The 13,027-nt window shown below is 42.7% G+C and overlaps 1 protein-coding gene across 1 annotated transcript in view; it reads right to left on the bottom strand.

The window, feature by feature from the left end:
• LOC128514121 (B-cell receptor CD22-like) overlaps window positions 1-13,027 on the bottom strand; it is a gene marked incomplete at its 5' end in the record, with an annotated part of 39,305 nt that overhangs the window by 8,577 nt on the left and 17,701 nt on the right. The window contains 2 exons of the mRNA XM_053487819.1: window positions 6,917-7,177; window positions 10,571-10,831. Of these exons, the coding sequence (XP_053343794.1) occupies window positions 6,917-7,177; window positions 10,571-10,831 (522 nt within the window). The remainder of the gene's footprint in view (window positions 1-6,916; window positions 7,178-10,570; window positions 10,832-13,027) is intronic.

Raw genomic sequence — 13,027 nt, 5'->3', positions numbered from 1 at the left:
ACGGTCAAAAGCTTGTGTGCTCCACACCTTTCTGTATCCTTCCGTGTCTTAACAACAACTACAACTAACGTGCGTGATAGACATGGAACTGCATAACTGTGGGATGATGTCACAGAACAACCCATGAAGTGATGTCACAATACAAATTATATGTATGATACTGAAATAAGATAAACATAACAACAAATCACAAGAATGAAATATGGCCCTTACACAAATTATTCATGACACATTTACTATTTATGCTCTTCAGGCATACTTGTGATTGACGACTCATGATAACTTTTTCTTTGTCTTCGGCTAATCCTTTTCAGGGGTTGCCACAGCGAATCATCTGCCTCCACCTAAGCCTATCCTCTGCTTCCTCTTCTCTCACCCCAACTAACTTCATGTCCTCTCTCACTGCATCCATAAATCCTTGCTTTGGTCTTCCTTTAGACCTCCTGCATGGCAGTTTTAACCTCAGCATCCTTCTACCAATATTCTTACAATCTATCCTCTGGACATGTCCAAACCACCTCAATCTGGCCTCTCTGACTTTATCTCTAACATGGGTTGTCCCTCTGATGAACTCATTCTTGATCGTATCTCTCCTTGTCACTCCTAAAGAGAACCTCAATATTTTTATCTCTGCTACCTCCAACTCTGCTTTCTGTTTTTTCTTTAGTGCCACTGTCTCTAAGCCGTAGAGCATCGCTGGTCTCACCACTGTCTTGAACACCTTTCCTTTTCTCTCGCTGATGCGCTTTTGTCACATGACACTCCTGACACTTTTCTTCACCTATTTCCTTCACATAGGTTCCTCATACAATACCACAGTTCCTCTGTCTGCACCCTGTCATACACTATCTCCAAATCTACAAAAACACAATGTACCTCCCTATTACCTTCTCTGTACTTCTCCATCAGAATCCTCAAAGCAAATACTGCATCCGTTGTACTCTTTCTAGGAATGAACCCATATTGCTGCTCACAAATGCTCACCTCTGCCCTTAACCTAGCTTCCACTACTCTTTTCCAAAGCTTCATTGTATGGCTTATCAACTTTATTCCTTTCCAGTTGCCACAGCTCTGCACATCCCCCTTATTCTTGAAGATTGGCACTAATACACTTCTCCTCCATTTCTCTGGGATTCTATCACTCTCCAAAATCGTGTAAAACAGAATAAACTCTAACCCTAAGCACTTCTATACCTCCATAGGTATGTCATCAGGACCAACTGCCTTTCCACTCTTCATTCTCTTTAACGTCCACCTCAACTCACTGTTACTAATTTTTGCTACTTTCTGCTCCACAACAGTCACATTTTCTACTCTTTGTTCTCTTTCATTTTCCTCATTCATGAACTTTTCAAAGTACTCCTTCCATCTTCCTATCACCCTCATGGCACCTGTCAGTACATTTCCATCTCTTTAATCACTCTAACATGCTGCACATCCTTCCCATCTCTATTTCTTTGCCTCGCCAACCTATAGAGATCCACCTCTCTCTCCTTTCTTACTATCCAACCTAGCATCAAATCCTTATATGATATTTGGTTGGCCTTTGCCACCTCTACCTTCACCTTACGCTGCATCTCCCTGTTCCCCTGTCTACTCTTTTTAGTCCTCTCAGTGTCCCACTTCTTCTTAGATAGCCCCCTCCCTTGTATACACTCCTGGACTTCCTCATTTCACCACCAGGTCTCCTTGTCCACTTTTCCCTTTCCTGATGATACACCAAGTACCCTGCCACCTGTCTCCCTGATCACCTTAGCTGTAGTTGTCCAGTCAACTGGAAGCACCTCCTGACAACCCAGAGCAGTGGTGGAGTCTTACTTCCACCACTTTGTCCTCTGCTCTGCCTTTGTCCTTTTCACCTTCCTCACAACCAGGGTCATTTTACACATACCATCCTGTGTTGTCTGGCTACAATACTTCATACAGTCACTAATCTGACACAAGATGTAGTCTGTCTGAGTGCTTCTGCCTCCACTTTTATATGTCAACCTATGTTCCTGCCCTGTTCTGGAAGAAAGTATTTACTATTGCCATTTCCATCCACTTTGCAAAGTCCACTACGATCTGTCCTTCTATGTTCCTGTCCTGAAAACCAAACCCACCCACCCATCACATTTTCATCACCTCTGTTCCCTTCCCCAACATGTCAATTAAATTTGGCACCAATCACCACTGTCTCACCTCTGGGGATTCACTGCATCACTTCATCTAACTCACTCCAGAATTTCTCCTTCTCTTCTAACTCACATCCTACCTGTGGGGCATAACCACTAACAACATTGCACATCACACCATCAATTTCCAGCTTCAGACTCATCAACCTGCCTAATACTCTTTTCACCTCCAGAACATTCCTGACAAAATCCTCTTTTAGGATAACTCCTACTCCATTTTTTTTCCTATCCACACTATAGTAACACAACTTGCTCATTAGCTTCTAGCCTTGCTACCTTTCCACCTGGTCTCCTGGACACACAGTATGTCCACCTTCCTTCTCTGCATCATGTCAACCAACTCTCTTGCCTTCCCTGTCATAGTCCGACCATTCAAAGTCCCTACTGTCACTCCTAAACTCTTGCCTTTCCTCTTCTTTTTCTGTCTACGAACACGCCTTCCTTGACTTATGATAACTGGTGATTTGTAATTGTGGTACACCTTGTTAGGCACCATGGCAGTGTAATATCATGTAAAGTTAATTCAATTGTTATCTCACACAAGCCTAGGAGGCTTATGATATAAAATAAAAGCATTAATGTTATTTGTCTTAGTTTTATTTTCTTGTGATCTAGCATTACTTTTAAAATTTATTGTTGTGTTTATTTAGAAAAATAAGCATTGCAACTGTTTTAGATTTCTTTGCCTATCATAAAGGGATGGATAGTCAATTTTTGATTTACAGTGAAAGAAGTTGGGGCAATAAAGGGACGACCATGCAGTTAAACACAGTTTAACTTTATGGAATTTTACATGAAGTGGCATGACCACAGGGCCGCTTCCTGTGTAATAATGGTATGGTTATAAGTTTAGCTTCATTTTGATATCCTAAAAAAATAGGGAAATTGTTTTAGGCAAATGATTTTAAACCTTTATGTCTTTTTAAATTCTGCATTTATAATTTAGACCAACTCAAACACACATTTATTGTACATACCATCAACATTATATATATATATATATATATATATATATATATATATATATATATATATCTTATAACTCGAAAGCAAAGGAACATTTCTGCCACTTACCTGCCTATTGCACAGATATACAGAGTTGAACTACAAAAACCCATAAAGGATTATTAAACCATATGTCTTAACCTCTGCGCCAATGAGGGGGCTCAAAAATGTATACATACTCTTTCCTTATCCCTCTTCTTAACTCCTTCTCATTAACACTAAACAGTTGCCCTCCCACACACGAGGGAGGGAATTCTTTTAACCTGGATTTCTGCTGCCCTTCCTCAGCCACAGATATCACTGCTATTCCACTTCATAAATCTGATCATTACCTGGTATCCTTCGCCATCACCCTTACTATTCCGTCTAAAGCTAATCACCAAAACTTCTCTTTTACCTCTTACCTCCTTCCTTTTATCACCCTCTTATACATCCCAGGCCCAGACTCCTTTTCCTCTGTACCACTAGAAACTGTGACTGAAACTTTCCTCTCTTCTTTTCTTATCTATGGATCTTCTATGCCCTCTGTCCTGTAAACCGAGGAAGACTTTTTGTCCTACTCCTTGGCTATTCGATATGTATTGTGCAACAACAGAAGAGAATTAAGAACTGCAGAGAGAATATGGAAAAAACTACAGCTAGATGCAGATCTTGCCTCTTATCCTACTCTTCTCTCCAAATTTTTATGTGACGTGACTTGCCAAAACTGCCTTCTACAGGTAAAAGCTGGAAGCCTCTGCACATGATCTTGGCAAACTTCACAATATCTTCTTCTTACTACTCAAGACACCAGCTCCTCCTGCCCTATCCTCTCTGACTGCTGATGACTTTGCAACATTCTACAATGGGAAACACCAGAAGATTAGGACCTCCCCTCCCTTAGCAGAATTCTCCAACCTATCATCTGATGAGATTCAGCAAATTCATTACTTCATTAGCCATCTCACGAGATCTATTTCCCTTAATTACAACCATCATCAACCATTCCTTATCATCTGGTCATGTTCTTGCTGCTTTTAAAACGAAAAGGGTTATTCCAATGCTTAAGAAACCCTGCCTGGATCCAGCATATGTCAGCAACTAACGCCTGATGCTGCGTGAAACGCTATGGGAACGCTCTCCGCTTGACCGGTTGTTGAAGCATGTGTGTCAAACATGCCAAAGATTTTGGCATATATAACTCGGTCAGGTGACGTCATTTGATTAGGTGCACCTGGAGGTTATAAATAGACATGAATCGGAAACATCCTCAGGTCAATTTTGTCTAAAAGGACATCCAGTCACGCCCGCAGTGCGGCATTGGAGTGCAGCATCTCATTCCCCCTTTTTAGGGAACAGGGTTACAGCAAAGTAACCCGAGACGTTTCCTTTCAAAATCTACATTCGATGCTGCATAAAAACGCTATGGGAATAAGGATACCAACGCCGCCGAACTGCAAGTGTCTGGACCCCCAGGGTTGTGTAGTGCGCGCACAGTCCCCCAACGGGTCTCAGACATAGTTCTGGGATGCTAGCATTGCATGGACATCCAACTATAAAATCTGACAAATGTCAGATTGGAGAGGACAAACCTGCTGCATCACACACTTGCTGCAAGGGGACGCCTCTTACAGAGCAATTAATGAGGCAAGCCCCCTGGTCAAATGGGCCCTAATTACTAGAGGCGAAGTCTTCCACACACCTCATAGGCTAGGGCAATAGCATCTCTCACCCAATGTGACAGCATTTGTCCAGTGGCGGCAGTCCCCACAACAAATGAAAACCTGCTCTGATTTACGCCACTGGCTAGTGCGGTGGATGTACTGTAAATCTGAATAGCACGAACTGGAGACAGTAAGTGAAGTCTTTCCTGCTCTGGAGCTGTAAAATGGCGGAGGACAGAGGCTTCGAGAACAACTGGGTTCATAGTCGAGAATGGAACCTTTGGAAGATGGTTGGGGTGAGGATGCAGAATAGCTTTGACCAGCCCAGGGGTAAAGACATGACAAGCCGAAATAGCTGCTACGTACGTTCTGAGAATACAAGGGCATGAGCCCAAGGTTAATTTTCTTGTAGGAACTCCAGCACTGAAAAAATTTGGCAGTGGACTGGGTCTACATCTTTTACTATGCACTAACTTTTAATACATTCCATTTGAGGGCATAAGTTCTTCTAGAGGACTGACTACTTTGAGGTTGGGTTTCCAAACCCCGTGTGTCACAGCTTGCCTAAACAGCAAGTCTGCATTCATATTCATCTGCCCTGGAATGTAAATTGTCCTAAGGGACAGGAACTTGTCCTGTGCCCCAAAGCAGAATCTGGTGTGCCAGCTTTTCCCAGAGGCGCAGGTACAGTCGGCCCAGGCGATTATTTACGAGACTATCAAAGTGTTGTCCACCCGTACTAGAACATAGTAGCCTCTTAACTGCTGGAGGGAGTATTTCAGGGCCAGAAATAAAGTCATCGTTTCGAGGCAATTGATGTGCCATGCGAGAAGATGACCTTTCCAGATTCCTTGGGCTGGACGGCTATCTAAGAGTGCACCCCAACCCGTGAGGGAAGCGTCTGTCGTTAGCAGCTTGCAACGACAACACGGACCAAGAGTGGGACCCAGAGTTAGAGACCGGGGTCTGAACCACATAAAAAGGGTACAAAGCTCATGCAACTTATTCTCATTTCCTCCTTCAGATACTCAGATTTCCACCTGGATCTCAGCATGTCTGTCAGACATCTCATTCTGGTTAGCAGCTTGTCAGCTGAAGCTCAATTTGAGTACAACCAAACTGCTGTTCATTCCTGGTGATCCATCCCCCGATCAAGAACTTGTGATCTCCCAGGACAACAATCCGATCACTCCTTCAGACACTGCCCGCAATCTTGGGGTAATTGTTGACAATAATCTGAAATCTTCCCCACACATCGCTAACCTTACTCGCTCCTGTCGATTTCTTTTTTACAACATCAGAAGAATCCGCACATTTCTTTTTTTTACAGGCTACTCAGGTGCTTGTTCAGTCCCTTGTTATTTCAAGATTGGACTACTGTAATTCACTCCTGGCAGGTCTGCCTCTGTCCACCATTCGCCTTTTGCAGCTGGACCAGAATGCAGATACACGTCTTGTTTTTAACCTTCTTAAGTTCTCTCGCACCACCCCACTTTTCCCCTTCCTGCACTGGCTTCCTGTAGCTGGCCGCATCAAATTCAAACCGTGATGTTTGCCTACAAAGCTAAAAATGGCCCAGCACCCACTTACCTCTCAGCTCTAATCACACCACGCATTGCACTAAGTTTCCTCTGATCCTCCAGTACTGCTTACCTCATCCCGCCATCTCTTAGGGATCGAGGAAGACATTTATCTAGACTTTTTTCTGTTCTGGCACCTAGGTGGTGAAATGAACTTCTTCTAGATGTCCATGCAGCGAAGTTTTTGACAATCTTTAAATGATGACTTAAGACGTATCTGTTTCTTCAATACTTGGACTAATCCCACTGTATATGGTTAAAATACATTTTATTTTTTACAATATTGACAATACTATTTTGCTCTAGTTCCCACTTAAATTCTAGCTACTCTAAGTTGTTGTTCCTTTACCAGAGTCATTTTTTTTTCTGGAATATAATAGCTTTTCCCATGTTGGAAAATATAAAGAACTGTTACAAATGGAATACTATTGTTAAGCTGGATTGCCATATTTAAACACTTAAATATTAAATATTAATTTAAAAAAGAACAGCAAAACACATCAAGATTACTTACAAAGGACATTGAGCGATAGCTGCTTTGATTCGCCCTGTCCAATAGAGTTAGTGGCGATGCAGGAAACAGCTGTGTTTCTTGTCACATGTTGAAGAACAACAGTACTTCCACTTGGGCTAAAGGTGACGCTGTTTGGAGAAATGAGCCACTTGTAGTGCGTGGGTGGAGGCCTGCTCGTACTGGTACATTTAAGTGTGATCTGGCCACCCTCGACCACAGAGCTGCTTCCTATGTTTTCTACTTTCACATCCGTTGGGGCATCTAATGAAATAAAATATGGTTATATGTACAACTTAATTTTGATTTCCTTATTTCCTGATAACTGTAACATTTTATCATATGTACATATCAGAATCACACTTTATGTATCTGTACTTGTTTAATTACTTTATTTCATAAAACCTTACAAAAAGAGGTGTGTTTGAAACAGTGCATGGCTTTCCATCTTATGTACATGTTGAGTAAAAGTGACATCCAGTATTTGGCAACCTTGTATGTCTGACTGTCAAATGAAACTATGTTTTGTTTTGTTTTTGTACCGTCAACCACAGTAAAGAGCTCTATCTACCTTTCTCCTGTTGTTATGAACTCAATAAATGAAGAAATATGGCTGTACAATAAAAGAGTAAAAAACTAGGGTAAAAGTAAAAAAGAAGAAAAAAAAAACGCCTTGATAACAGGTATGTGTTGAAGTAAAAAAAAAAACGAAAAAGAAAAGAGAAAAAAATGTAAACATGCCTATTTAGCAGTTGCAGAAGTGACACATTAATCTATCTTTAAATATATCAGTTTGAATACTGAGAAGTAAAGTGGAAGTAAATTCTGAAAAATAAATTCTGACAGTTCTCTAGCTCTCTGGTTTTGCAAAGGAAGGGCAAAGTTAAATGCTGACACAAATATCTCTAAAGCTTATGGTTACCTAACATGGTTTGTGTGTGTGTGTGTGTGTGTGTGTGTGTGTGTGTGTGTATGCACGAAATACTGTAAGTTATAGGCAGTTAGTAAGCTACTTTAAATAAGACTTTAAATATCTACAGTTTACAACTATGTTTAACAGGAAAGCATCTCAGAACGCACACCATGTCAAATCCCGAGGCAAATGAAAAACAACAACAGCAACCTCATTGGATTCTACTCCTGGCCAGCAAGAACAGGAATCTGTTGTACCCTTATTAACTTTAACATTGAACATGATATGTCCTCTTTTCTGCTTATCACAATCTATTTTATATTTCCACTCTAACAGATCGTCTCGGGTTACTTTGCTGTAACCCTGTTCCCTGAAAAGGCGTGAACGAGATGCTGCGTGAAAACGCTATGGGAAACAACTTGTCATGTTGCCGGTTGTGAAGCATGTGTGTATCAAACACACCAAATTTTGGCTTATATAACCTCGGTCGGGTGACGTCATCTGATAAGACGCACCTGCAGGTTATAAATAGGAGTGAATCGGAAATATTCCTGATTGATTCGTCTGAACGCATGAATCTCGTTTCCGCCTTTTCAGGGAACAGGGTTACAGCAAAGTAACCCAAGACGTTCCCTTTCAAAGGCTACACTCGATGCTGCGTGAAAACGCTATGGGAACGAGAGTGCCAACGCCGCCGCACTGCAAGTGTCTGGACTCCAAGGTTGTGTAGCGTGTGCGCACAAGGCCGAAAAGGTCTCAGAACTATGTCTGGGTAGCTGACTCGAGGACCCATGAGCCCGGAGTAGCATGAACATCCAGACTATAAATGTAACAAATGTGTGCGGAGAGGACAACTCTCCGCGTCACACACTTGCTGCAGGGGAATACCTCTTGCTAGTGCAATAGATGAGGCGATCCCCCTGGTGAGCCCTGATTCCTAGAGGCGAAGTGAGGGCAATAGCATCTCTCATGCAGCTTGCGGCCCCAAAACATGTAAAAGCTGCTCTGACTTACGCCACTAGCTGATGTGATGGACGTAAATCTGAAGAGCACGTACTGGACACAGTGCGAACTGAAGAACTACATTTTATTGGGAACTGGTGTTGCCCGAAACACCAGTGGTGGCGAAGCTGATCTCCTGGGTGTGCCAGGGAGAACACTTCATTCTTTGAAAGGAATTCTGCGTGCCTCTCCCAATTGGAGGGCCACCCCCCACGGTCCTGGGCACATGAACCTCAGGTCTTCTTTGTGAAGAAAACAATCTGCCAGTCTGACCTCTTTCGAGGTGGATTGCGCAACGCACCCCAATCTTACAAGGGGGTGCCCGGCTCAAAAACACTCTCCTTGTGTGTTTCACGCCTCGCAAGAGTCAGACCCGGTCGAGACAGGGTGGCCGACAGTCCCGACTCTTGAGCATGGTGGGGAAGGAATTTCCCGAAGGCTTTTTATATTACCTTGTCTCATAAACCTAGTGGCAACCGAGTTAACGACATCGCCAAGTAGGCCGGAAGGCGAGATGGGGGCATCAAGGAGGAATGCACGATCCTTCTCCTTGATGGCCCTGAGATTCAACCACAAGTGCCTCTTCGCAGAAACCATCGCAGCCATTAAACGGCTAATAGCACAAGCCGTCTGCTTTGTTGCACGAAGAGACAAGTCTGTGGCCCGGCGTAATTCCAATACGCCCTACATTGAAGAGCCCCGCCAGTACTCAAGTCTCTCAGCAGGTCAGCCTGTTAGGCGTGCAAGACTGCCATGGTGTGCAATGGAGCACCAACCTGACCTGCTGCCTGAAAAGCTTTTACCTCCAGGGAAGATAAAAGTCTACACAGCTTAAAAGGAAGTAAGAGCTTTTCAGGAAGGATGATGTCCCAGGAGAGAGATAGCCTGGAAGCGTCTCTTCTATCTGGGTGTCATCATATAACCCCGCGCTTCCACCTCAACTATATTTAAATAAATAAATAAGTTGATGGCAGGAAAACACGGGATGAATACAGCTTACTCCATGAAGGGGTTAACTCCTATGGAGATTGCTAAGAAAAGGGGAGAGAGCGTCGTTGACGCCCCCGGCCACCCGACAGAACCTGTCGTCTATGTTTTTTTGTTTTTTTTCCGCGGAAGCAAAAGAGGATGTTTTATTCTTGCCCATTCACAAGATGCGCCAGGGCATGCTTGAGAGCGGACAGAGGAATTTCCCGATCCGATGAGAAGGCGAAAGAAAGGAGTTTTTAAATCCGTCTCTCACAGCTCTGCCGGATGCACGAGTTTAAGCCCCAGGAATGCGCGGCGGCTCGAAGCTTCTCAAGAAATGCAAGCCGCGCACGTAGCACTTAATCGAAGCAGTAAAGTGTAGAGATCGCCCTCCGATATGGATTATACACACGGAGGGACATCTCGTTTAAAACTCTGCCATTATCAGTGAGTTAAACACTTATTTTGCTGGTTAGACACAGACACGCACACACAACTAGATGAAGACAAGAATCTGAGGAATGTTTCCGGTTCACTCCTATTTATAACCTGCAGGTGCGTCTTATCAGAAGACGTCACCCGACCGAGGTTATATAAGCCAAAATTTGGCATGTTTGATACACACATGCTTCACAACTGGCAACATGACAAGATGTTTCCCATAGCGTTTTTACGCAGCATCGAGTGTAGCCTTTGAAAGGGAACACTATAATACACTGCTTCATATTTTTCAAAAAACAAACTTAACAGCGAGACACATCAAAATTACTCACAATGTACATTAAGTGATAGCTGCTTTGATTCACCCTGTCCGATAGAGTTAGTGGTGATGCAGGAAACAGACGTGTTTCTTGCCACATGTTGAAGGACAACAGTACTTCCACTGGGGCTGAAGGTGACGCTGTTTGGGGAAACGAACCACTTGTAGTATGTGGGTGCAGGCCTGCTTATACTGGTACATGTAAGTGAGATCTGGCCACCCTCGATCACAGAACTTCTTCCTGTGTAATCTACTTTCACATCTGTTGGGGCATCTGATGGAATGTGTTAAATATAAAACATGTTATAAAAAAAAATAAGATAAATAAATTTAGCAATTGCAGAAGTGACACATTAGTCCATCTCCAAATATATCAGTTTGAATCCTAAGAAGCAAAGTGGAAGTAAATTCTGAAAAATTAATTCTGACAATTCTCTAGCTCTCTGTTTCTGAGTTTAGTGTAGCAAGATGCGTAAAACCAGTTGACTTTGGAGTTACAACTACAGCACAACTTCACCACTTTTCAGATGCAAGTGAGATGGGATATGGAGTTGTCTCATACATTAAGTTAGTAAATGCTGATGGACTTACACACTGTGCCTTTATGTTGGGGAATTCTCGCGTAGCGCCCTTGAAACAAACCACTATTCCCCGAATGGAATTAACAGCGGCAGTGGTTGCTGTGAACAATGACAAAATGTTGAAAGGTCAACTGGAAATAGAATTGCTAGACTCTATGTTTTGGACCGACAGTACAACTGTCTTGAGATACATTGACAATGAAAAACTTCGTTTTAAAACCTTCGTCGCTAACAGAATAGCCATCATACGAGAGTCAACCAAGCCACAGCAGTGGAGGTATGTCAACACATCAAAAAACCCAGCTGACGCCGCATCCAGGGGAGTTTCCTGTGAAAAATTCATAAAAAACAATAATTGGATCCATGGTCCCTCCTTTCTCAAAGAACCAGAGAGTAAATGGCCGGCGAACATTTATGACCCGTCAATGAAAGAGGACGACATTGAGATTAAACAGTCAGCCTCACTGAACCTCGTAAAGACTACAGAGAGCACAGATGCCGTGAGTAAATTAATTAACTATCACTCTGACTGGTACAAGTTGAAAAGATCAGTTGCCTGGATTCTTTGCATTAAGGACATGCTTAAACAGAGAACAAAAAAAATTAAGGGACTGGCAAAAAACTCAATAACAGAAAACCACAAGTCTCTAACAATTAAGGACTTAACAAGGGCAGAAAACGAAGTTATTAAGTTCGGTTAAAACCAAAAATTCTAAGACGAAATTTCCATGTTTCAAATAGGGTAATGCATCCGTAAAAAGAAACAGTTGTCTCTCCAAACTAGACCCAGTACTGCAGGATGGAGTGCTAGGAGTTGAAGGACGTCTGGGTAGGTCTGCAATGCCCTGAGAATGTAAAGCACCCAGTCATTATACCCAAAGACCCACACATTACAACTTTAATCTTAAGAGACATTCACGAACAGGTCGGACATTGTGGGAGGAATTATATGCCTTCCAAATTGCGGCAGAAACACTGGATTTCAACTGCAAATTCCCTTGTGAGAAAGTTTTTGTCCAGTTGTTTGACATGTAGAAAGATCAGAGCAAAGACTAGTGAACAAAAAATGTCAGAACTGCCACGTGATACAATAACACCAGATCACCCACCATTTACTAACGTAGGGGTAGACTATTTTGGACCCTTCACGAGGTAGAAGTTATGTTAAAAGTTATGGTGTATTTTTTACTTGTCTGACAACAAGAGCTGTGCACATTGAAGTTGCGCAGTCATTAGATACAGACTCCTGCTTAAATGCTATATGACGCTTTATGTGCAGAAGAGGCCAGGTGTCAGTCATGAGAAGTGATAATGGAACAAACTTTATAGGTGCTGAGATTGAATTGCATAAAGCTATCCAACAGTGGAATCAGTCAAAAATTAAAGGCGTCCTCATGCAAAAGGGGCTACCATGGATATTTAATCCTCCTGCTGGGTCTCATTTCGGTGGAATATGGGAAAGGCAGATAAGATCAGTCAGAAAGATCTTGAGGCCCGTACTAAAAGAACAAACACTAAACGATGAGAGCTTGCATACATTCCTGTGTGAGGTGGAAGCAATAATAAACGACCATCCCCTTACCACTGCTACGGATGATCCCACAGACCTGGAGCCCCTGACACCCAACCACCTGCTGCTGATGAAAAAACAGCCAAACTTGCCTCCTGGACTTTAAAAAAAAAGAGGACATTTATGCACGTCGCAAGTGGAAGCAAATTCAATACCTTGCCGACTTATTCTGGAAGCGATGGGTGCGTGAATACTTGCTTCAGGAGCGCCAAAAATGGTCTCAAGTGAGAAAAAACCTTGGAGACGTAGTTCTAATAATTGATGAGTCTTCTCCAAGAAATTCATGGGTCGTCAGATGGATCACGAAAGTGTTCCCTAA

The sequence above is a fragment of the Clarias gariepinus genome, chromosome 26, assembly GCF_024256425.1.
Source record: "Clarias gariepinus isolate MV-2021 ecotype Netherlands chromosome 26, CGAR_prim_01v2, whole genome shotgun sequence".
Lineage (NCBI taxonomy): Eukaryota > Metazoa > Chordata > Actinopteri > Siluriformes > Clariidae > Clarias > Clarias gariepinus.
This window is presented reverse-complemented; position numbering and strand designations above follow the sequence as displayed.